General features: G+C 37.5%; 2 protein-coding genes across 3 annotated transcripts in view; both read right to left on the bottom strand.

The window, feature by feature from the left end:
• Positions 1–20,666, bottom strand: part of LOC128737160 (ubiquinone biosynthesis protein COQ9, mitochondrial) — a 48,331-nt gene extending 27,665 nt beyond the window's left edge. The window contains exon 1 of the mRNA XM_053831736.1: positions 20,462–20,666. Within this exon, the coding sequence (XP_053687711.1) occupies positions 20,462–20,501 (40 nt within the window). The 5' untranslated portion in view covers positions 20,502–20,666. The remainder of the gene's footprint in view (positions 1–20,461) is intronic.
• On the bottom strand, positions 15,146–17,115 carry LOC128737159 (glomulin). Of its 2 annotated transcripts, XM_053831734.1 has the most exons (2): positions 16,357–17,115; positions 15,146–16,301 (listed from the first exon to the last, which is right to left on the bottom strand). In XM_053831734.1, exons 1-2 carry the CDS (start codon positions 17,087–17,089, stop codon positions 15,178–15,180), a joined length of 1,857 nt encoding a protein of 618 aa, XP_053687709.1. In that variant the 5' UTR covers positions 17,090–17,115; the 3' UTR covers positions 15,146–15,177. The 2 variants fall into 2 exon arrangements, with proteins under 2 accessions (XP_053687709.1, XP_053687710.1); XM_053831735.1 differs by having other exon boundaries at positions 16,222–17,115.
• Positions 20,667–27,091: the final 6,425 nt, after the last annotated feature.

The raw sequence follows: 27,091 nt of genomic DNA, 5'->3' as shown, positions 1-27,091 counted from the left end.
TTGCGCGGTTTTTTATACTGCCCGTGTGAAGGAAATTTTAGTCAACGGATTGCTAATTTTGTTTAAGCTATACATTTATTTTTTTTGATTATGGCTTTAACTACTGTCGTATCCGAGAACGAAATCTTCTGATCACGCATCTTTCCTTCTCAAAAGCAGCACACAAAATATCACATGTCATCTTAACGATACTCGACGTCGCGGGCAAAGTTGCACATATGTCAGAATATTTGTGCAATTCTTTACCTTATTGCCAAATAAAATGCTTAATTCAACTAGCATTTGAGCAATGCTTTTCTTGAAAGATATCGTTATTTTCTTATGATAATATTCTTGACTAAGCCTTTTATGCATTATGTTCTATAAATACTTCAACTTCAATTACATGGCCCTACCACGCCATTGGTATTCACTACAACTACCACTACGGAACCCTATTTATCAGGGTCAATACCCTTTTCACAATATGTGGAACAATTAGAATGGGTTTTTCTTCACAATAAAATTGATGAAGAGCTTTATAAAACTTCTTTCCTTGCGCTTTGTGGTCAGGAAGTGTACTCGGAATTAAAAAGACAGGAAAAGCCTAGATTTCAAAAATTTGACATATGCACAGATTACCGACGAATTAAAAAAGCGTTATGATAAAATAGATTCTGAGGTCATCCACAGCTACAAGTTTTGGACACGTAGACAGGGACAGTATGAGAAATCAGAGGATTTCGTACTGGCAGTTAAGGTTTTAGCGGAACAATGCGGTTTCGGAACGTTCAAAGACAGAGCAATCAGGGATTTATTAGTAATCGGAGTGTTTGACAAACAACTCCAAAAAAGGTTGTGTGACGAAGAAGATTTAACTGCAACTAGGGTAGAAAAACTTATTTTGAGCCAGGAATTGGCGACAAATAGAACCCAACTATTAAACCCAGAAGACAACAGGAGATCCATTGTGGCTAGATTGGGACATAGGCCTAATGGGCATCAATCTCGACGGCGTTTTAGGAGTAGAAGTAGAAGTTTCGATAGAAATCGCTCGTTTTCATCAAGAAGCAGAAGTAATGGTCGGTTTTCGGGAAGCAATAGAATTGAAAAACCCTTGTATGTGTGTTCTTTCTGCAAAAAGAAGGGGCATACGAGGAATTTTTGCTATCGGTTAAAAGTAAAAGGCAATGATCAGCGTAGTGTCAAATTTATAGATTCTCCAAAGCCATCGATTTCGGGAATGTTTAAACGTTTAAAAACAGACGTATCTTCTGAGTCTGATGATGAAGATGATACGAAATGTTTGATGATCGCTTCCGTAAATATAATTAACGATCCATGCTATGTACACGTTACAATAAATCATAAACAATTGACTATGGAAGTGGATTGCGGATCTGCCGAGAGCGTAATTTCTGAACGGGTGTTTCTACAAAATTTTAAAAACGTAAAGCTTTTACCATGCACTAAAAAAATCAGGGGGGTTGTGTACAAGACACGACCGCATATATAGGCCCAGTGAACCATTTGGTTTGTATATCTCGATTGCAACTGAGATATACGAAATCATATCTGAACGAAAAAGTTATATTTCACGCCATATAAGAACATATATGTACCAAAGTGGAGGCGCTATACGTGCGAAAATTTTGACAATTATTCGTAATTCTATTTTACGTAATTTTTATAACACGCAACTAAATATTCCTGAATATATGATTAAGATATAATCAAATATTGCAATCGTCTATACTGCTTTATAATTCACAGTCATGGATTGTATATGAAGACACGCACGACTGCAAAACAACTTCTTGTTCACTTCGATTTGACATACTCTAATCATTATACAATTCCAATGTGAAATTGACATGAAAACGATTTAATGTGAACTTTCTATTACGATTTTGTGTTATCTGGGGGTGACGCAGGACTACGTAAGTCTCTTTGTAGTGATAATAGCATGTATTCATGCTTGTAATCATTCGATTCTTCATGTATACATGCTATATGCAACATATATACATGCTACATGCGTTGTATGTAACATTTATCAAAGTAGTAACATTGCATACGTTCAATTCTCAAAAGATTGTGCATTTGAAAACAATTTAACAAAATCAAGAACACAAACTATTGCTTTCCTGCTACCTTACTGAAATTAAAGATTGTTTTTATTATCCATGGTTTTCCACGTTGAAGGGATTTTACCAATTCAATCCTATTTTATCAACAGCACATCTTTTCACTACACTTCTAATGAAACAGCAAGCATGGGTATTCATACAGAGTCGTATTATAACCGAACATTACAGCTGTAGCACATTTTTCCAACACAGATAGCAAATTCGCCGAGGTTTAATCGTCTCGCAGTAAAGAATTTGCGATCTGTTGGGACGACGAACTTGTGTCATTTTTCTGGCACACTTCCCTAACACAGACATCAAATTGGACTAGGTTTAATCGCGTTCGTAAGAAATCTGTTGGCACGAGGGGGCTTTGTCACTCTCTCTGGCGTACTTCTCAAGCAAGGACATCAAAATGGTCTAGGTTGAACCGCGGTGTCAGGAAATCTTGTTGAAATGAGGAAACTTTGTCACTTGTTTTGGCTTACTTTCCAAGCACAGATATCAAATTGGTATAGGTTTAGATCATCGTAAAGAATCTTCCAACCAATCACGAAGCGAGTAGCATTGGGCGATACTGCGAGAAGCATCGATATTCGAATATCGATACAAATTTTTTAAGATCCGGCTGAAATATCGGGCGGCAAGTATCGATACCAGTAGTATCGATATCGGTATCGATACACTGACAGGGTGTACGCAACCACAACGAAAACCATACTTTTGTTTATTATTTAGCTTAATTTTCATCCGTGTTTTCAGCAAATCCGTTTTCTTAAGTCGGTAAACCGACTTTTTGCCAGATTGACCGGTCACCAGCTTTGCAAGTGAAAAACCGGCCGGGTCGGCCAGAAATCGAGCACTCAGCAACCTTACAGACAAAAATGCTAGAAATGGAACCTATGAATAAAAGCGAGGTGACCATATCGGTCGAACTAAAAAATCAGAACATTTTCTGCCCAAACATGCGGATGAAGATTTAGATTCGACAAACCAATTAATTTAACCCCCTTTCACCTCTGTTTACGCTACAAAAGGTACAAGCCATACAAAACTGGACAATAATGATGACCGTGAGAATGTACCTCTACAATCATACAGATAACTAAATTAAACACTTTGCTCTACAAGTGGTAACACCAACAGGTAACAATGCTCCTAATGGCCCTTAACACCTAATACAGTAAACATCGAAACATTGAAATAACTGTAGAGCGTAACACTTGCTGAGACAGATGAAAGTCAAACACTGCTGAAATTTGGTTGAATGCATGTTACAGACCAGTGATGGCGCTATCAGCAAGAGAGACAAGAAAAAAAATGCTACGTTGTAGCGACCCGGGGTGGATTGTGCTATATCAAGAACTCCCAAGTCAGTTTCATCCTGATGCCAATGGTGCATTCGTACAACATGCCAGCCGTGTACTACATTGGCGTAGCTAGGTAATTTCCCTGGAGGGGGCCCAGGGGGTGCCTTCCGAAAAAAATTTCATTATGATCCAGTTACGCCGGCTGTCAGCGATAGCACAGGGTTTTGTAGGGAAATACCAGACGGGCTTCATGAGAGCCCGCGCAATTACGGACCAGATGTTTATCATCCGGCAGATCTTGCAGAAATATCGGGAGTACAACGTGCCCATGCACCACATCTTTATTAATTTCAAAGCAGATACGATGCACTCGATCGAGGCTAGCTATGACAGATAATGCAAGAGCACGGTTTTCCGGATAAACTGGGGCAAATGATCAGAGCTACATTGTATCGAGAGATGTATTTCGTGTGTAACTCGGGAACACTTTCGAATCCTTTTTACATACTATTCAACTTCGCTCTTGAGGGGGTGGTCCGACGAAAGTGAAGTCTAGGAGGATTGGGTTAAACATAAGTGCGTCGAAACCCAAATACATGAAAGAAAGAGGCTCGATAAATCAAACACGTGCCTCACACGGACGGTAACTGTTCACAGCGTCGCTTGCCGGAAGCGGGAGGCACACCGGACAATATTTGGCGGAGAACAAACTGAAAGCGGAGAGTGGCAGAGACGAATGAATCACGAGCTACAGAAACTGTTTGGAGAGATTCTCATTGTCATCTGGCGAAAGTCAGTAGGCTATCGTGGGCCGGACATTTCGTAAAGATACCGGACGGCAGTGTGACGGAAACAGCTCTTTTCAACAGCTACATCAGCACCAGGAACAGGGAGGCTTAACGTGCGAAGATGGCACGACCAAGTCGAAAGTGATTTGAGACTTCTAAGACTGGAAAATTGGCGACGAGTGGCCCAAGATCGAGTTGAATGGAGACGACTGTTTATAACAGCATGAGCCGGGGTGGCTATCAGGTTACTGACGGCTACTAACGATGACAACAACTACGCGTTTGCGATACCTAGCAAAAAAGGAAAACATCAACGCGGTGGGAATATATACACTGAATGTTTTTCCGGTTTTTCAATTACAATGGGGAAAATTTCTGGAGGGGGCCTGCAAAATTCTGGAGGGGGCCTGGTACCCCAGGCACCCCCTCTAGCTACGCCAATGCGTGTACGATGGGAATCTTTCAAAGTAGTGCCTGCAGCTCGTGGTTTATATGCCTGGACCGCTCTCTGCTTCCAGTTACCAACACCTTGCGTTCAAATACGGCAAATGCACTTATATTTTGCGTACGGTTTATGCTCCTTGATCGAAATCACTTACGAAGGCAAAAGTAAACCTGACATAGCTAGAATGTGTCGTTGAATCTGCTTACTCGTATTATTGACGGCGGTTGCCAGAGATCCCTAATTTATGAATTCATCAACCCCTTCCAGTTCATCTCCGTCAAAATTCACTCCATGCAGGGTTTCTTCACTTAACAACGCGGTTGCGGCCTCATTGACGGCCTAGCGTATCCAACCACATCCATTTTCGAGTGGCAAGACAGCTAGCTCTATTGAGGAAAGCAAAGCTTCACTCAGCAAGTGCGCGTAGTTCTCAGCAACTTGCGAGTTGTCTAAATGATCGCATTTGAAGATTATTTTAAAATCGGAGCTGGAATTGCACTTGAAATTTTACTTAAAATTGAACTTGAAATAGAAACTGAAATTTAACTTAGAATTAAGCATGGCATTATGCTAAAAATTGAACTTTAAATTGATATTGATGATCAAATGATATTGGACAGTTTGAATCAATTTCAACTTAAATATTTACTTTAAATTGAACTGGAAGTAAGACTTTAAATTGTCCTTAAAATTAAACTAAAAGTGGAACTTGAATTTGGACTTCAAATTACACTTAAAATTGGACGCGAAGTTAAACTTAAGTTTGGACTAATTCAGACTAGAATATATAAATAGGACTTGAAATTACACATGAAATAGGACTTAATGAGACATGAAATTGAACTTGAAATTTTACTTGAAACTAACCTGAATTGGATGTAAAATTATACTAGAAATTTTACTTACAACTTCGCCAGAAATTGGAGTTAAATCGGACTTAAAAAGGAACTTCGAATTGAACTTGAAATAGGATTTGAAACTTAATTTAAGTTTTACATCGCCCAAGAAATCCGACTTGAAATTGGATTTCAAATTGAAATTAAAGTTTTATTTAAAATTTGATTTAAGACTGGGACTAGGAATGCATCTATTTTTGCAGCGTTAGTATATTTATCGATAAAAATAGCCGCCGTACTTTTAATTAGGTACACCTCATATTTTAATTTCTACGAGTTCGAGGTGGTAAACTAGTTTATATACTTCGGGTCGTTGATGACGTCGGATAAGGGTATGAAATGGGGAAGGCAACTAGGAAGAAGCGCCCAACATAGCTCTAGCCGTCCCAAGCCCCTACCTAGCGCCTCCACGCGGCCATACCTGGAAATACTTCAATTTGAATAATTGAGTAGCCAAGCTAGGAGGTGCGGGGTCGTGCGGTTTTCAGTTCCTAACCTTACAAATGTAGTTTTAGGCAACCATTAAACCACACGACTTTAATTTCAAGTATTATATGATTTATACTAATTTTTTGGTAAACTAATCTATTTTCAGAGAGCGAAATAAGGCGCTATATCCTTGGCCAATTGCAGCCTGGTCTAAATGCCATTAGTTCATCCCTGAGGGTCCGGAGTATCACTTAACCCTTATTAGCAAAGATACTCCCAACGACTGTAAATAAATCATTATCTATGTATATGGGAAGCGTTTGGTACGGGAGGTCCACGCTTTCTTCCTTCCCTTGATTTCAAGGAATTTGATGGAATTAGGTATTTTTTCTAGTTCCACTTGATTCCTTGGAATTCTCTCTGCGGTACATGCTGCGCAGTTGGCCTGGCCGTTGACAAGAAAAATGATTGATTCAAGTAATCGTCATTTTCCAGGATGCCTTCCAGAATTGGCTGCGTTAGTGTGAGATTAGATTAGATTAGATTCGGGTCGTTGATGACGTTGGATAACAACTGCAGCAGAGAAACACACCTCACCATTCTTGCCGGAATTCGTGCTTACTACGGATTCTACAAGACCATAAAATTTGACCAACTTCAACCCTGTATCAAATGTACCATGTACAAAGCACAAATAAGACCGATAGTCTACGGGCACGAAATGTGGACAATGCTCGACGGAGACTTGAAAGCGCTGCAACGGCCATGGCAACGTTTGGACGTTGTGTGCTTAGGATCATCTTTGGTGGTGTATGTGAGTACGATGTATGGAGAAAAAACATAAACCACAAGCTGGCGCAGCTTTTCGGCGAACCCAGTATTCAGAAAGTTGCTGAGGCTGGAAGGGTACAATGGGCGAGACATGCCGGAAAACAATCCCGTAAAAATGATGTTTGCCTCGAATTCGATTGGTTCCAGGCGCAGAGGTACGCAGCGTGCTCGACGGTTAGACCAAATGGACTCCATTTAATGGAGCAAGTCCTGGAAAGTGTGGGACATTCGAGAAATTGGAGACGGGCAGCCATGGACCGAGTTTGTTGGCGGAACATTGTTATGCAGGTGAAATCCTAATGGACATCGCATTAGGATAAGCAACGTTATTAATTAGGATAAGTATTTTAGTTTCTCTAGCTTTTACTATATAAAGGTATCGATACAAATATCGGCGTTTTAGCATCGATACTGGCCGGTATCGGGACGCTCAGTATCGATCCAAAATATCGATGTATCGGCCCAAAAGTATCGATTTTTCGATACAGATACAGTATCGCCCAATGCTAGAAGCGAGAATTCTGATAAAACATAGGTTCATCATTTTCAATTTTTCAATAGTTAAACATCAAGAGTCCATACTTTTCTCCATTTGGGTCAATTCTTAGAAGATTTTCCGATCGATTGGTGTAAGAATATTGAAAATCGATCGGAAAACCGCTGAGCTATTTGCGCTCAAAACCTTTCATTTTTCGTGACGCACGTATTTTTCGATTTTTTGGAATGACACCCTATCTCAAAACTTGCCGTAAGACGTAGTCCTACGTCAAAATTGGTAGTTATCGATGGGAACCGTTTGGTAGTTCTAGGCAAAATTGTAGTCGAAGTACAGTTGAGTGGAATGAAACAGACCCTTGAGCTAGTTGTCTTGCGATGCGGCAACGATTTTGTTCATTTAATGGGACGCACTTGGCTGGACATTTTTTACGCAGGATGGAGAGACTTTTATCAACAAGACAATTTTGAAAAGCATAAATAAGCTCGATGAGAGGGATTTCGTTGAAAAGTTAAAGAGTAAGTTTTCGACAGTATTTGACAAAGATTTCTCAAATGCAATAGTGGGATTTGAAGGTGATTTGATATTGAAGGAGGACACTGCAATTTTTAAAAAGGCTTACCAGGTTCCTTTGCGATTACGACAAAAAGTCGCTGACTATTTAGTTGAACTTGAAAGTGATGGAATCATAACTCCTATTGAAGCAAGTCAGTGGGCCTCGCCGGTAATAATTGTCATTAAGAAAGATCAGAATATTCGTTTAGTTATAGACTGTAAAGTCTCCATAAATAAAGTATTAGGGTAGATGTACCAGTGGTTGTGGGTGTACCAGTAATAGTGGAAACTCGAAACATTTCATAATTTTGGCGGATTTTAGAATGATTTCGATAGAATATCAATTTTCGATTGTTAAATGTATATTTGTGAACAGTTTTATCTAACGTATATAGTTAAAATTTAAGATGTTGGTGCAGAAATTACAAATTCCTTTTGAGTAGACCAAAACGGTGCAATTACTTAAGAAATTCATAACAAACACTAGCATTTAAACAAGCCTACGTTGTTATCCACCAGCTGCCATGCACACTGCAAGCGTTACTAAGGGCGGTAAATAAAATTCCACTATTATAGGCACATTTTCCACTATTATAGGAACATTGCCACTACTTTAGGAGCACAGACTAATGCCAGTAAAAGCAATATTTTAGACATATTAACCAACAGAATGGTATAATTTTGGTATGTATATAAAGCCAACATTATGGCGCACCATATTATCGTATAGTTCAATTGGAAACTGGTAAATTGAGCATTCTAATTGTCTTCAAATACTTTCCCCTGACATAATCCCTCCATTACTGGAGCATCTACCCTATTACCGAACATTTACCCCTTGCCACAGGCTCAAGATTTATTTGCTGCACTTACGGGATCAAGTGTATTTTGTTCTTTGGATTTAGCAGGCGCTTATACTCAACTTTTACTATCAAAAAAATCCAGAAAATTTATGACTATCAACACAATTAAGGGTCTATACACATACAATCGTTTGCCACAAGGCGCTTCTTCGAGCGCTGCAATTTTTCCGAAAGTCATGGACAGGATACTTTGTGGGTTAGACAATGTATTCTGTTACCTTGACGACGCACAGAGGAGTAACTAGGGCAAAAAGCTGGTCAAAATGATTTTCTTACGTATTAAGTAATATTTGGCTCGAATATGAAATGAAACGTAAAAATAGTTAGTTTTGTAACAAACTGGTGCCATTACAAGTCATTTCAATTCACTTATCAGTGCAGATTATGCTTTTCTTCTAGTCACTAGAAGGCTGCAATTCTCCAAAACCTACAAATGCATGAGCAAATCAATGAGTTCTTGTTTGTCTCTGATTCATATAAAACAATGATGTGAAATTGTTGATAGTGGAGTAGACTAATTCCACAGAGAACAGACATCCAAGCGAAAGGGCCACTTGGATAAAACTAATGTCAAATTAGTTGGGAAACTATAGTGATGATGTCGCTAAAGGCGTATAAAATTCTACACTAAACTCACAACAGCTAGCATCTGGCGCTAGCATAACGCTTATAGTCCATAGATACTAGCGCCAGAGAAGCCAAAGGTTGTCAGTGTGCAAATCAAAAGAATCATTTAGTTGAGTGGTGGTGACGCTAGCATATTAGGTGATTTTAATTCGAAATTTTATCCAAGAATTCCCGAAAAATTTGTTCCTGAATGGATGTCTGTTCTCTGTGCTAATTCTTCGACACTAAATCAACGCAGATGTCTTCTCTGTGATATATAGCCTCTTTTATGCAATTTATCAAATAACAATCGCGCCACACATACTATTACATACTTTACCATCACCCAACTAACATTTTTCCTACTATTTTTGTCAGCGAATTTTGAATGGGAATGTTGATTCAAATAGTGACATATCTGGAGAACAGACTAGTGTGCCCATTGTATTCAAGGTGAATTACACAAAAGATAGTACGCAACTAGATGCGAATGGTCGATATTTCCTTCAAAACAATGTGAAACATACAATTTTCAAAAGGGTCGCAAATGCCTGTCCGGACGTTTCCGGATGAGCTTTACGTACCGATTTGTTCAGAATACCACAAAGATTCATTCCTTCATAGAATATATGACCAGATTCTGCAAGATTTGATAACTTTTTTACCATTGAAAAAGCACAAAATTGCAAGAAATAGTTGTTTGACAAAACTATTTAAAACAAGTCATATTTTCAAAATTTCAAATTTTCTTCCTACAAACCAGTTAGAATTACTTATGATGAACCTATGTTTTGATAAAAATCCTTTGTTAATCTTTTTGTTGGCTTCTGATGGAATCCGTTTCCTGATGCTTGATGATTTAAAAAAAATGTTTCAAATATTGTCAATGTTTGTACACCTGCCAAAACTTACTGGTATGTTTCTACGTGTTTTGACTAAGAGTACCTTGTGCAGCATCTATTTGAGCATACAAAAAAATATATATTATATTTGAAGACCGAAAAAAATGTTTTTCTTATTTTGACCAGCTTTTTGCCCTAGTTACTCCTCTGTGCGACGTTTTGATTGCTGGGAAGAGTATTGAAGACTGTAAACAGAAACTTTATTTAGTTCTAGAGAGACTTGCTAGAGCTAATATAAAAGTCAATCTAAAAAAGTGCAAGTTTCTTGTAAACGAACTGCCATATTTAGGACACGTTTTGACAGACAAAGGGTTACTTCCTTGTCCAGATAAAGTGCAAACAATTCGTGAGGCGAAAGCTCCGCGAAATGTTTCTGAATTAAAGGCATTTTTAGGTTTAATTACGTACTACTCGAAATTTATACCTAATCTCTCTTCTCCCATCAATTGTTTGTATAACCTGTTGAAGAAAAATGTTAAGTTTTATTGGTGTGACTTTTGTGAGAAAGTTTTTAATGATTGCAAGCAATTTCTTTTGAAACCAAATATATTAGAATATTTCGATCCTGACAAACCGGTAGTAGTTATAAGTGATGCTTGTATCTCATCGGTATATTCGGTAAGGAAGGAAAGACTCCAATTTCAGTTACAAGGGGACAGAGATACATAATGGAACTTTCTATTTACGACTACGATATTGTTTATCGTCCCTCCTCGAGAAAGGGAAACGCTGACTTTTGTAGTAGACTTCCTTAGCCTCAAGAAATTCCTAAGGAATTAACAAGATTAGATTACGTAAAGCATCTGAACTTTTCCGATGAGTACAAAAGAATTGCAACGGAAACAGCTCAAGACGATTTATTAAAGGAAGTTTTAAAATATGTAAAGAACGGCTGGCCGAAACGGCTAGATAAGCGTTTTTTGAATGTTTATGCTGATCATCAAGATCTGGAAGAGGTAGACGGCTGTATTCTTTTCAGTAATAGAGTAGTTATTCCAGAAATTATGAAAAATCAAATATTAAAAATGCTACATTTAAACCACTCAGGAATAAATAAAATGAAACAACTAAGTAGCACGTCGAACTGTACACTGGGTTGGAGTGAATAAAGATATAGAGGAATACGTTAAATCATGTAAAACTTATCTTACAACTAATACAGTTTCAAAAAAGGCTCCATATTCTAAATGGATTCCAACTAATAAGCCATTCAGCAGGATTCACGCTGACTTTTTTTATTTTGAAAACAAAATATTTTTGGTCATTGTGGATAGCTTCACAAAATGGATTGAAATAGAACATATGAAATACGGAACAGATGGTAGAAAAGTAATAAAAATATTTATAAGTATTTTTGCAAGATTTGGATTGCCAGATGTTCTGGTCACAGATGGTGGACCGCCTTTCAACTCTGAACAATTAATAAAATTTTTCAGTAACGGGTCATGAAAAGTCCTCCATACCACCCGGAAAGCAACGGACAGGCTGAGAGGATGGTTCGCCTAGTAAAGGATGTATTCCGGAAATTTTGTTTGGACAAGGAGATAAATAAGCTGGATTCAGACGAGCAAATTTCACTCTTTCTTTTTAATTATCGTAATATTTGCTTAGAAGGGGAAGGCAGGTTTCCTTCTGAGAAGCTTCTTGCATACACACCAAAAACACTATTGGACTTAATAAATCCTGAAAATAGATTAAGACAAAATTTGACTAACCAGCATGATTCTTGCTCGCAAATGACACATAACACTATAGAAAATGATGATTTCGCTGGATTAAAAACGGCGATCTGATTTACTACAAAAATATTAACAAAACCGATATACGAAGGTGGCTTCCTTGTAGAGTAATCAAGCAAATCTCTGATGTTTTACAGATTTCACTCGGCGGCAGAATCATTTCGGCGCATAAGCGTCAATACCGCAGGACTCTCGCCGGAACAGGTTTCTTTCTGTCACGTTTCGAAGGGAGAGCTCCAATTATTCAACACAGCACAGCAGAAATAATTTGAAAAGGAGAAGAGACGAATTTGAAGATGGAGTTGCCGGAGGGGAATCCGACCCTGAAGAGGATTTCTTTGGTTTCCCGGCAGATTCATTTATATATAAAGATGTTCAAGCATCGAATTTGGTCAACGAAGATTGTCAACGACAGCTCGAGGAGTTTTCATTCAAAGATGATTTCAGAAGATTTAAAAGAAGAAAAAAGGATTCTAATCCTAATGTGCATGATAAAGTTATACAAAAAGCTTCGTCTAAACTGTCTTCGGTTAGACGTTCGAAAAGGAATGTTAAGAAACCAAATGATAAAGATTTTATATATTTTTAAAAAATTTATTGTAAATTTTAATCAGTTTTATATTTTGTAAATTCGATAAATTCACTAAATTGTTAATTATATTGTATATAGTTTTGATAAGTTTGTAAATTTCATCATAAAGGATGGAGGAGTTGTAACGATCAGATACTCACCACGAGAGAGTACAGAGAAATGAGCATAACAGATTAGTTTGTATAAGCAACCGAATACATACGCGAAAATGATTCGCTCGAGACAAGCAACGTAGTAAGACGTGTTCCCTCTATTCTCCATCTGTGATTCATTACCGCACCACGAACCCTTTTAACGGTTTCAGTCACAAACACGAGTGTCAACGTATTAGGACAAGATATACGGAAGTGGTTCCGGAAAGTTCATTTTGGGGGAGGATAGTCTACATGAAATTCTTCGAACGGTTAGGTGTGTCTTGAACGAATCACGTGTTAATCTTGGTCCTGAATAAATTAATCAAATAAAATAAAACAAAACTTTTTTTATCATTTTTGGGATTAAAAATATGATAATAAAGAGAGACTAATCGAGGTACGCAGAAATCGAGCACTTTTCATTGCAACCAATATTGAACGGCTGGTTCTATTTGGAATAGTTCAATCCAAGTAGAATTAAGAATAGGAATTTAAAGAAATATTTTATTACATTAATATACATTCGAAACTACTCAACAGTTAATGTGGACAAACGGAGAGTGCAAATTATATTCCAAACTCAGTGCAAAATATGTTTCCCTAAGCAAACTCTAAGGTGGGCCAAAATATGTTATATTAACGGTCCAAAATAAAACCTAGGTGGATCAAAATAGAATTTTAGAAATCTTCAGAATTTGTGAAATTTTTGCTTAAATTTCTATCAAGTTGCATTGTACAATGTTTTGTTTCATCAATAACATTCAGCTCTTTGTAATGATATGTTGAGCGTGCTGTATATTGACGTAGGACTACACCTTACGGTAAGTTTTGAGCGATTTTCAATATTCTTACACCAATGACACACTCCAGCGTTACGGGACACAATTAGCACCCATTGTTACCCTGTGAATCGCCTCCTGTTTCACCAATTAACCAAAGTACCTTGTAAAATAGTTGTTAGAAGAGTACTTCATGTTTCACTAGAATTCCAGGGATTTAATGACACAGAAACCGAACTGCATAGTAGGGACAGTGTGTTCCGTAACGCTGGAATGTGTCATTGGATCGGAAAATCTTCTAAGAATTGACCCAAATTGAAGAAAAGTATGGATTCTTGTTGTTGAACTATTGAAAAATTGAAAATAATGACGTAGGCAAGTTTTGAGCGATTTTCAATATTCTTCCACCAATCGATCGGAAAATCTTCTAAGAATTGACCCAAATGAAGAAAAGTATGGATTCTTGATGTTGAACTATTGAAAAATTGTCGGTCGGTCGTGTTCATCGGCTGCTGAGGAAAGGAAAGTATGCTGAGCGTGTGTTGGAGCTGGAGCACTCGTTTCGCTGCCGTGACGGAATATCTGCTGCTGCAGTTCTGGAATTGACAGGAAATATGCTGCTTACGACAACAAAACGACCAGAACCATCCCACGTCACTTGCAGCTGGCCACTTGGAGTGGTATTTCATCGTGTCTCAGGACCATACACGAACGGCTTCATCGATCGCATAGCTGCTGAGGCTTTTCGGTTGGTCCGTTGCAACAAGCCGTGCCTGGTTTACGGTTATCGGTATTCCAATTTACCGAACAGATAATTATACGTTAAGTGCGTTAGTGCAAGTTTATTGCAAACTGGAGTTATGATAATCAAACAATACGTCCTTTTAAGGGCCACAGAACGATCGAACAGTTTATTGTATTTTCTTGTCTAGTTAATATCATAATAACACAGGCAACGAGGGAAAAGTTGAATTTGGGCGGCCCCCGTAGAGATCACCTCTATCTAGGTTTATTTATTTTGCAAGATCTACTGACCTCTATTACTTTCCTTCAGTTGGGTCACCCCTGCGAAATGGTACTTTCTACGAAAAGATTTTGCGTGAAATGATACATCCCGCGTAAGTAAGTAATACATTCCGCGTTTGTAATGATGGCGAATATTCAAATGCTATCCGCTTTGTTGTATCAGGTTAACCCTCTCTGTCCCAGGGGTGTTTCGGTGGTTTACAGTTTTTGATCATGTAAAAAAGCTATTAATTAGCAATTCGTCAAACGCAATTATACAGCTTGTAAAACAATGTTTTTACTACGTTATGAAATCAAAATATCCATATTTGAATGCCTCAAAAATTTTATCGGCCAATTTTAGTATCGGAAGTCATGGAGCACCTGTGCTACCATGGGACAGAGAGGGCTAAGCAATGGGGGGGTTATTTTCTACTTTACTGTGAGGAAAATTTGTATATTAAAACACCCATGAACTCCCCAGAAACTTGCAAAACTCGAGATTGTGACAAAGGTCATCCGAGATTCACGATTTACGTACACCACAGTTTAATTTGTGGCAATGCGAAGTTTGTCGGGTCAGCTAGTATTATATATTTGGACAATAAAAAAATTTGCCTATCAAATATTGTTTTACGACTGCTAAAAAAACATACATCGACTATAATTCTGAAATTTATTTCAAATAACCTCAAGGCATTATGTACATTGTATAGATTGTTCGGTTCTATTCATTTCTATACACTCGAAAACTCTAGCTAGTAAACTATCCATTAAATCAAAATTATTTAATGCCCTTGTTAATATCTCCAATTTTTTATCCTGAGTAATCTCTGGAAATTTATCCCCATTAATAATTTGAACAGTCATATCGATATCATTATCCTGGTTCTTTTGCCCTTGTGCTACAGCAAAACTTTCTTGCTTAAAATGAGCTCTCGTTAGATCAATTGCCTTTCTTAACGGTTTGAGAAAATTCATTTCAACATCCGTTAGATAACACCATATAGAAGTCCTATTGGACTTATCTCTGATCAAAAGGTAGCGCAAAATATTTAGGCCTGCTATAATACTATCAGAGTTTTCCATCAAATCCGTTTCGATTCCATTTTTAAGTACACATATCTCTTTCATTATTAATCGTTTTAAGGATTTGCCGGAATACCAGGAACTAGGAATAGAGCTCGAAAGCAGTTCGCTATGCACAAAATCTTTATAAAGTGTTGCAATGAACGAATGTAATCCGTTATGATGGACAGTCTTGAGGAGATTCGCTATTAGCATATATCGTCCCTTTTTGTCAAATCTGTGTATATAATCTCGCAGTACAAATGTGCCTTCTTTTCGATTCCGTTCAATTTTGGAATACACAATTATTTGCGTCAGATTTGTGCAGAAACATTGATGAATTTTTAGATCTAAATCATCTGCTTTCAACTGAACAGTTCGGAGCATATTTTTGACTATCACAATTCCCTTATAATGTACTGCTGGCTTCTCATGTTTTATGAGTTGAACACAATGATATAAACATACTTCGAAAACATAATTCGGTGAATAGACTGCTGGTATTGTTGGAGGGCAGCATTCTCCTACTACTAAATAACAAAGCATTGCCAGTGATAATAAAGGACACTTTTCTTCATCCATAAAGATGTCTTTCGAAAATTCATGTAATACACCGTTTAAATTTGATCTTATTTTTTTGGGCCAACGAATCCTTTGTTCGCCGTACCGCAGTAAATAAAATGAATCGCCAAGTACTTTTGATAGCAGTAACACTAGATCTTCGACCACTTGGCGAGTATAACTTTTAACGTGATCTGCAATAAATTAATACATGTTATTTTGTTGAATGCTATATGTTACCATTGTTACCCAAGGTTGCATCGTCGGTTTTGTCATAATTCCGAGCATTGAGCAAAATGAGTGGTTCTCCCATAAGTTGAAGAATAAAACAGATTATAACGTTTAACTTTGTTGTTGTATTGTTATGAAATGATCCCCGATGGCGTGTCCTCAAATCTTCGACAATTGGTTGCAAGAATAATAAAACAGTCATGTAAAGCTGTAATAAACGTTGCACTTTTTCATCCGATTCTAGCAGATTTTCTTCATCCTCCTCGATACTGATTATGTATGGCGGCAAACTGATATTTTTAATGTAGAATAACACCGAGTTCAGACTCCACTCTAATGATTTAACTTTGCTTTCATTAAGTCGCATTAAAACAACTTGTAGTACTTTTAGTTGGCTAGTGAAAACATCGTCATGTTTTGCATACTCTATTCGCTCTAGTAAAACTAGAAGGACTTCCTGCGGGCTACATTTACTAGCAACGAGTTTAAGTAAGTTCTCACAAGTTGTGTATAACATATTGTTGTTCCGTAATGTGTTCTCATTTATATTTACTACTAGCATTAAAACGATATCCATACAATTTTCATTTAGCTGCATGTCAAATTTTTCATTTTGTAAAAATTTAACGACTTCTTCATATTTTCCAATATTTAATTTGTTTTGTAATTGTTCCACAATATTCATGTTTGTTGAATAAGTTGGATGGGTTTTGAACTTTTCAGTTAAAGTCCTAAGATATTTAAAGTACATTCAAATTACGTTAATTACACTAAGCTTATCGTTGCTTTTTTGAGAAAAACTTTTGTTAGCCGGGCTCAAAGTAAATTGATAGCAACGGGGTAACAAGCTGACAGCTCCCATATATAAAAAACGTAGAGTGACTATATACAGAGTGGCGACAATGTCAAAATTGGAATGATAATTATCTGTCAGTGTCATTCCAATCGAGCAGACCTACACGCTTAAAAAATTTAACCCGCGAATGAATAAGATTAACTCAGAAATGAGTGACTTTCAACTCAAAAATGAGTAAAAACCGACTCACTTTGACAAAAAGTGGAACAGCCCAAAAATATGAGTATAATGGCAATTTCTCAATTCTGAGTAGTTTAGGTCGACCTCATAACTGAGTTAAATTTACTCGTAATTTGTGTAAGTACTACTCAGTTTTGGGTGAAATGGCATTTTTGAGTAAATATTGCTCATTAATGAGCTTCTACGGTGTAACTCCTAAAAGGAGTAAGAATTACTTAAAATAGTGTGTAAAATATACGCATGTTTTGAGCTGTTCCACTTTTCGTGAAAATGGGTCAAATTTTTTAAGCGTGTAGGACAGGACGTGCCAAGTGTCAACCGCGGCGTTGACCCAAAATTGACCCATTTTCTGATTGGCTGAAAGTAACGAGCAACCGTTGACTGGAAAATAACGCGGTATCGCTTTCAGTGTTGCTGAAACTCATTAGTGGGAATACGTCAATAAGTTATTATTTCCGAATTTTAATTTCTTTTTTATTCTGTAGTTCTATGCTTAGTTTTATATTAGTTTTGTTTGTACACGAATTTTAATATTCAAAATAAAATGCAAAACATGTTTTGGTCGCATTAACTGTGGCGTATTAGGGAGCTGATTTTCGGCAAACGAAGTTATTTTTAAAACAATATGGGCAGGCAACAGTGGTGCAGAGTGTACAAAGAATATTCAATCGGGATGGCGGTCATAATGAAAAGAAGAGTAAGAAGCCAGATGGCACGTCCTGTCCTAGGAGCAGACACCCTATCCAATGCGTATGCAGGAAAGAAAAAGAAAAACCTTGGAAAACCCGCATTGCATACATTTGGGATGAGTTGTCGCCACTCTGTATATAGTCACCCTAAAAAAACGTACCTCGAAATGCAGGTTCCTGGTTCCGCTACTAACCTTTGAGTGTGGCGAATAACTTGAAATGATAACATTGCATGGATTTTTGCACAATGCGTGTGCAAATTATTCCTTTTGTTTATTGTCAATTGCAAGGAAAATTGTACCATCCAAAGTGCGATATCGCTCATAAAAGTATTATTTTGCATTAAATCGTTTCGGTATCTTCGGCGCACTTTTTCGTTATCTTCCATGCAATAAGTGCGCCGAAGATACCGAAACGATTTAATGCAAAATAGCCACGGTACTGTTAGGCAGCCATGTTTTTGGAGTCAACATCTAACCATTTGCGTAAATGAAACAACATGACACTGCTATACGTTCTGTTCGTTTCACTCTGCAAAGCCGGTATGCTGGCAGACGGGTAGTATTTTCAAATCTTAGCCAGATTTTTGCAAATAATACCCACGCCGGCAGTAGATGTTGGCTACTGTCAAACACATTGAGCTGGGATAGGGTTGCCAGTCCCTTGAAAATAGGCACTTTGGATGGTAGAATTTTCCTTGCAATTGACAATACCATTTAGGCTGTGAACCATTTCGTGAAATTTTTAACTTTTTAGTTAAAATTTGACAGTTCGATGGTTATTTCTCCTTGAGTGGTTAAAATCAGTTCAGAATGTGAACCATTTCATAGTTGACGGATTGATAGTTTTTTTTGCTCAATGAGAGCATATAAGGTGAGGATGAAAATATTGTTTATTCTGTCCGAGTTAAAATAGGATGAATTTTTGATGATTATTTGTTTTTGTTTGATAGATAAAATTCATCTCATTTCAACCCGGGTTGTTTGGACAAATTTATTATGCGATAAGCATCCATACCAATGTAAAAAAATCTAACGAAAAATCAGTGAAACACATCGAAGCTCTCTTCCTCACCTGTGCAGTTCTCATTGGCTCTCAGAACTTCGTTAAAACCAGCGGGGTAGTGTGGCTGTCAAACTACATACATTGTACATGTCCCACTCATTGATTTTGGTACTTTTGGTTCTGGTGCCTACTTAAAGGTTTATTCATTTTCAGACTACCGAAATTGATTAGAAAGCAGTTAAACACAGCCTTTTAGCTATAATTTAAGTAATATTAGCTGTTATTTTCGGTATACTGGCTGGTTCCAAGTAGTCGCCGTCCATGGATGTTTAGCCCGCAAAATTTTGACAATTTCACACCCCTGGTTAAAACCAGGGCTATGGTGTGCATGTCAAACTCCATATATTCGATGCGTTACTAACATGCACCAAAAATTTGGCTCTTAGGGTTACCATTTTTTCCAAATTAGAGTAACCAAGAAATTTTTGCAATATTTTTATAAATTTTTTACTTTCAGTTAAGGCGTTTTTTTAATTGGTTAGAAATTGAAATAACAGCGAAGAAAAAATTTGACTTACATATAAAACTAAATGGATTGTGAAACTTTAAGTAAATTTTAATTGTTAATCGTTTTAATTAATTGTAACAAAAATGCATTACGACAATTATCGATGACCTTCAAACAAAACAAGTTTGGTTAGCTTATTACGAATACCTAGACTGAATGCTTTTTACTATTGACTATTTGTGTATTTATGAAGAACGAACATTGGAAGAACTGGGATTGTTGTTTTTGAAATACTACTTCAAATACTAAATAGGAGGAATTTTTTATGGGGATGATTTCGATGCTAGGTACGAAATTTTCGCTTGACACCACCCCCCTGGGAATGACACTGACAGATAATTATCATTCCAATTTTGACATTGTCGCCACTCTATATATAGTCACTCTAACCTACATTAGTTTCGAGTATGCGTGAAGCGGAATAGCGATTTGTTAAAGAGTGCAAAAGACAGAAATATGTCGGAAATAATTTTCACGCATTCAGCTGCGGGCAGTTCTGTAAGTGGAAAAGAGGTCGTGCGGTGCCATCCTTGCGAATACAAACATTGACACATTTGCAGCGCACTTTTTCGCGACTACGGAACTAAGAGATTTTTAAGTTTATTCACACTTCCACGTAATTGCGTGGCGAAACTTGTGTGAAAATATAACATTTTTTTTCAACTTTATAGTCGCGGACTACATCATGACACACTATTATGAAACGGTCTGGCGAATTACTAACATCTCACAGAGAGCAATACATTAAATATTAATTATAATATATTACATTATAAGCACGTTGGTGTATTAAAACCTATCTCGCAAAAACAAAATAAAACTTACCGTTCCAACGTTTATCACGTAGTTGTATTAAACTATTCATTATGAATTTTACAAAAAGTCGACACGAATAAACAACACTATGTGGTATCTGGTATGTAATATTACCATTTGCGACTATCGAAGTCGCTGATATTTGTTTGGGTTTTGTGTGAGAAAAAAGAGGAAGAACTGTTTTTACTTTTGTTTTCACGCGGTTTGACAATTTGGCACGACACCTATCTGTACACGCAAAGTAATCCACACGTCATTTCCACGTGAAAAATCACGTAAATTTCTCTACAGGTGACGTTTATTATCAGATGAACATTATTGGATAATATTGCGCTCTTCACACTCAATTGGACTGCACAGTTATAAAGTGCAACCTTCAAAACCACCCCATCGGCAGACAACCATGTTTTGGCCGCCAACATCTCGTGTGTGCGAAAATGAGATAGCATGTCAGCACTGAGTTTCACTCAACTGCCAGCAGTCTGATTTGGGCCCGCTGTCAAATTTTGAGCCCCGAACATGCTGTCGCTGACGTTTACTGATGCAGTTCGATATAGAGATGTCGATGGGTTGTTCAAAACTGTGATGAAAAGTGTGCTACTGATAATATCGCTAGTACCCAGGTAACCAATAAGCATTTCCAATGCAATTTAAATGCAAGCCAATAAGCATTTAAGTTGCCTTAAATGCTTCTTAAATGCTATTTTGGCAAAATATGCGGCTACTTTACTGCTAGCCCTCTTATAGTGCTGACAATGCTTATTTGCAGCTAGTTACCGACAAGAAGAATTTAAATAGAATTGTGGATGCCAATTTACAACGGTTATGCAGTCAAAAGGCTGATAAACAGCAACCTGCAGTATAAAACGCCAGGGATGCTAATAAACGATTGATTTACTGCTAAATACTGATGCTTATTGGTTACCTGGGTAATCTTATATCGATAATACCATCAAACTTTATCGTCACGGAAGAGTATCGAAAATTGGAGGGTTTAAAGTGAAATCTTCTTCTTGGGTTGTTATTATTTTAACATTTTTGTTCTATTTCTTACGTATTTTTGCTTATACAGTCATATTAGCGTTATTAATTATTAACGATAAGAAAACTTGATCCATAATCGTTATAGATTTTGATCGGCATTTCCCATCTCCTTTATGGCACAGACCTTTTGATCCATAAATGTCGGCATTTCCCATCATTACAACTCTCCCATCTGAGCTGACATTTGATTTAGCAGTGGCGCCAGTACCAGTTGTAGGAAAAGCAAATAGTATTTAATATTTAACTTTTCATTTATTTCATATATGCTGCATATTTGTTAAAATTATGAATTATGCGCGGAATTATGTATTTAGAAACTATTTTTATATTATTCGGAGCGTCGATAACAACTCTACTTAAGCATTAGAATTCAAATAGGAATCAACCAAGATTCATGGGTTTTTACCACGAAATTTTGGCAACTTTTCTCACCTACAAAATGTGTGACTGAACAAGTGTGCTCAAAATCCAACTTTCAATGCAAAGGGCAATACAATACATCTATCTTATTTCCACGTAAATGTTGAACCAACCACCGACAGATAATCTCCTGATTTGTTGTGGTAATCTAGTATTTGAAAATTTACCATATCAATTATTTTCCACCAAAAACATGCTACAAAATATATTTTGTCGAGCCACAAGACAGAAAAGCTAAATTTTATTATTGCTGTTGTATCGCGATTATATCCTGAGCGCGTCGAGGATTTATTAGCGCTGCAATATTGCGGCGGTTATGAAAAATCCGCCTGCAGCGACGGTGATAACGCGCTCAGAGGAGATAACCGCGAGATAATCGCAATATTAAAATTTAGGTTTTATGGTTTGCAGTTCTACAAAATAACAGTTTTGTAGCATGGGTTTGATGAAAAACAATTGATTTAGTAAATTTTCATTAAAGCAATCAGCTCTGCGGTAATCTTTTGATGGTTTGGCTCGTTTGGCACGTTTGGCTCAACAGTCAAGATAACCGCGATGCGAGGGGCAAGACACTGTTGAAAATATATTACTTTTCCCTATGGAAATATTTTTTCAACCTTAATATATCTACCTTTCCCCTTGTCTTGCCCCTCGCCACGATGTGAGGATTTTTCTTGCAATCTGCAATATTGCTGATTGCAAGGAAAATTGTACGATTTGAAACGATTTAATGCAAAATAGCACTTTTATGAGCGATATCGCACTTTGGATGGTACAATTTTCCTTGCAATTGACAATACTTTACTGTCAAAAATGAACCATCAGCTACCTGATTGGCTGATTTCATGATGCGTGCAAACTGTACACTGAAACAAGAACCATGTACCGTGGTATCTCGCAAAGTGTATTGACATTTACACTTTGAGTATCTCATACTATTTAGCAGAAAACGCTTGCTTTTTGTAAGTGCCATGAAAAAGCTTTTCCAATTTACCATGTTTCTTGTACAAGCAACATCCCAAGGAACAATTTTTGCTTATTAAACGTTTAACCGACAGCTTTTATTCAGCACATGCTGTATAGCTGCTTTTCAAGTATGTCTAAACACCTCTGTTCAATGCTTATACAGTTGGTTTTAGAGAATTTAAACAGCACAGTGCTGAATATGGGCGTGGAAGATGCGTTTGTATGACTGTTATGCAACGTATAGTAAAACCACAGACAAACAGACATAACTCTTGGAAGAAAAATCAACAAAAATTATCGTACCTCACATTTAGCCTGAACACTAGCACCATCTATGATCGACATTCCCAAATATCAAATAGCAATATGGGTGTCCCTCGAAGAAGCAAGTATTTTTTATGGGGAATTCCCCTTCTTTCGTCAAAAAGCGCCACTTTGACCAAAACGGAGATATTCCCAACTAAGCACAAATTTGAAATGACGGTTTTATCGGTACGATGAATGGAAAACGAGTGTTATGTCTGTTTGTCTGTGGTAAAACGTTTATTCAGTACGTGTATATATGTTTATTAAACTTCTGCTGATGACACTTAAGCTACGTTTATTCCACAGCAGTTCAACATTTAGACAAGCAAAAAGAAAAAAAATATGCAGGAAGTATTTTTATTTTATTTTGTGGGTTTCGTTATTTTCATGGCCATTTTTGTATGCCTATATTATAATTTATAATAAGAGACTTAGTAGGAAATCATTGGTTGACTCAAAATTCATCAAGCCTGCCATATACTTTTTTAATTCACCTGGGTTCGAACTTACATCCTGTCGGTCGGAAGCCGCCAACGAACACATCTGAGATAATCTGACATATGACAGGCGCCGAGTTTTTAGCCGATGTAGATTTACCAGCTTAAGTTTGTCAAGCGTGGAACAAAAATTGGTTAAAATGTATTTAAGCGCTGAAGAGTAGTTTCTTAAATCATGTTTGGCATCTGCTGTACAAGATTACTTTAGAAGTATTTATTCCGTACATGTTAAACATTTAATAAACTATTTATAATAAAATAAAGCATTTCGCTTGTACCACCAGCAACATAACACAGTCGCAACGCAGAAGACTTTTTTCTTTTGAATATTGACGACGGTGAGCGGTGGTACTTAATAAAATTCACTGGAATCCAGAATGTTCGGCTAGTGATTGTTCATTTAGTTAGCAGTGATGTGATTAACAGCAGCAGTGATTAGTTAACAGCAGGAGTGATTCGTGCTAGTACCGCAGAGAACTTGTGTACTTTTATCACCCCGTCATTAGTTTACGCAGATAGTCCAGAGCTTATTGCTGCTTTAAGTCGCTCACTGTCTGTGCACATCTATTTGTCATCGGCTCTGATTTAGTTTTTTTCGTCCAAAAAACAAAAAAGAGCAGCGGATGGCACGAGAAGCAGTGGTGTTTTCGCGCACCGGCAGCGGGAGCTGGTCATCGCCACTATGCCACCCGATCATAACAATTCTGGCGGCTTTAGCCCGACGGAATTCATCTCGCTGTGCAAATCCATTATGAGTAACTCGCAAACCGTCAAGCAGCCAGCTGTCTTAGGATACAAGTTTATTTAATTTATCGGTACGACGAGGGATAACGACACGCCGAGGGAAAAGATACACACCGTACAGACAACAACACATAAAAGGATTTCCACGACCAGCAAAGATTTGCGGCGGCTGTATCAAAAAAATAAAGTGTTTAAAGCATAAATTATAAAGTGTAAAATATAAAGTGTCATTCAAGTTATTGGTGTTGTTGGCTGCCATCAAGCACCTTTTATTCCACACCTTCTCTTGTTGGTGCTACTGATATGTTTGTACGACGATTATTCGACACATATTCCACAACTCCTCTTAGCAATGCAGCTGATGCGTTTGGGCAACTTTCATTCCACTCTTATTCCACACTCGCTCTCAGCAATGCTGCTGATACGTTTGCGCAACGCTCATTCCACTTTTATTCTACACTTTCTCGCAGCAATGCTGCGCAACATTTATTCCACTGTTATTCCACACTTGCTCTCAGCAATTCTGCAAATTCGTTTGTACAACATTTATTCCACTGTTATTCCACTTCTATTCTGCACTTGCTCTCAGCAATGCTGCTGATACGTTTGCGCAACGCTCATTCCACACTTATTCCCAAGGGGTCGGACACTCAGCACATTGTGCCCAGGCACTCCAGAGATATCAAGCGGCACACCTCTAAAGCCCTATAAAAATAACATTTATATGACTTTACACACCTCCGGTTCAATGTTACAGATGAAATGGGACCACTGCCAGTTGTCAAAATCATCTCGCACGGTTGCCAGATCTATCAGATTAGAACGAATTTAACAAATCTTGCAGTTCGGCACTTTCGGTACAGCATCGGCACAGTTCGGCTTGTTTCAAGTCGCCTAACATAAAAACGGCTGTGCTGAGTGACCGACCCCTTGCTTATTCCACTATTATTCCACACTTGATCTTCGTAATGCTGTTGATACGTTTGCGCAATGCTCATTCCACTCTTATTCCACTTTTACTCCACAATTGTTCTTGACTGACACGTTTGCACAACGTCTATTCGACATGCATTTTCATGGTAGCTTTTAAGCGACCATTATTCCACACCTGCTCTTAGCCGTACTGCCGATACGTTTGCATAATGTTTATTCGACTCTTATTCCGCACTTATATAACAACGTATAGATGTTGATTAGAAGCTAGAAAAAATGTAGGGTATGACGTTTAAACAACAGACAATTCAGCAAATTCGCTTGTTCAGCACCGAATGCTACCACACAACTCTTATTCCACACCTGCTTGTTTAGGTGCTGCCGTTTTGTTCCTTGGGATGTTCTCAGATAATTTTACCATCTTTCATTGTATGACTACTGTTTTACCTGACTCACTGCGAATATGCGTATTATTGAAATAAAACGTAACCATACGTTTTATTCGTTTATAACGCATATGCAGTTAATATCGATAACAAACGATTTTTTGTAAGTTGTGCTTTTGTTATTGCATTTAATTTGTAAAAAGTTGCATAAATAACAATTCAGCTTCACAATACAATTATTGCGTACTACTGGCACATATACTACTACTGGAAATATAATGTTTAAGTACGTTATTTTTAGTGATCAAAATTAACGATATTTTCGATACAAGGGCGATATTTTTCGAAACCTTTCGAACCAACACGATACCGCGAATACAACGCATTTCGCAGTGAGTCAGGTAACACAGTAGTAATTTTGACTACGATTCTGATATTTTTGCTATGCATCGGGGTAACGCCGAAAGTAGCGTATAGTAATTTTGACGACTACTGTGTTACCTGACTCACTGCGAAATGCGTTGTATTCGCGGTATCGTGTTGATTCGAAAGGTTTCGAAAAATATCGCCCTTGTATCGAAAATATCGTTAATTTTGATCACTAAAAATAACGTACTTAAACATTATATTTCATGTGCCAGTAGTACGCAATAATTGTATTGTGAAGCTGAATTGTTATTTATGCAACTTTTTACAAATTAAATGCAATAACAAAAGCACAACTTACAAAAAATCGTTTGTTATCGATATTAACTGCATATGCGTTATAAACGAATAAAACGTATGGTTACGTTTTATTTCAATAATACGCATATTCGCAGTGAGTCAGGTAAAACAGTAGCACAATGCTTAAGCTAAACAGAAATCTTTTCTGCAAAAATTCACTGGTGTGTCAGCTTAATTTTAGCGTTTTTGTTTAAGTCCAACCTAGTTTCGCTTCAATCAAACGGCTGAAAAAAAAACGTTTGTTTTTTCACCTTGGTTGAATTTAGTCTCGCTCCGGGTTGCACTTTTTAGATGATGGATTCGCCCTGGATTTTATCACAGTTTCTCTGAAGCTAGTCTGTACTACGGTACTACCTCTGTGCTGAAGACTAGAACAATAAATAAATAAATCTAGTTTTACTGTTCGTTTATTCCAGCAAATGCCGCCCAGTTAGCTTCGAGGTACGACGCTGGTCTAACAAGCCAGTCGTCTTATGTTCGAATCTCGGCTAGGCGGTGCTTGCTAGTTAGAGTCAGTAGGATTGTTGCACTGGCCCCGTAATTTTCCTGTACTCTAACAGCCGGCTGCGAAGTCTGTCGATAAAGAAGGGTAATGTCTAAAGACGGTATAAACCCAT

The sequence above is a fragment of the Sabethes cyaneus genome, chromosome 2 (assembly GCF_943734655.1).
Source record: "Sabethes cyaneus chromosome 2, idSabCyanKW18_F2, whole genome shotgun sequence".
NCBI lineage: Eukaryota > Metazoa > Arthropoda > Insecta > Diptera > Culicidae > Sabethes > Sabethes cyaneus.
This window is presented reverse-complemented; position numbering and strand designations above follow the sequence as displayed.

Bases quoted from the DNA above. Each gene is read 5' to 3' on its own strand.
- LOC128737159 (XM_053831734.1), bottom strand. From the start codon at position 17,089: ATGTACTTTAAATATCTTAGGACTTTAACTGAAAAGTTCAAAACCCAT. The intron at 16,302-16,356 runs GTAACAATGGTA...AATTTATTGCAG, and splicing joins AACCGACGATGCAACCTTGG to ATCACGTTAAAAGTTATACT.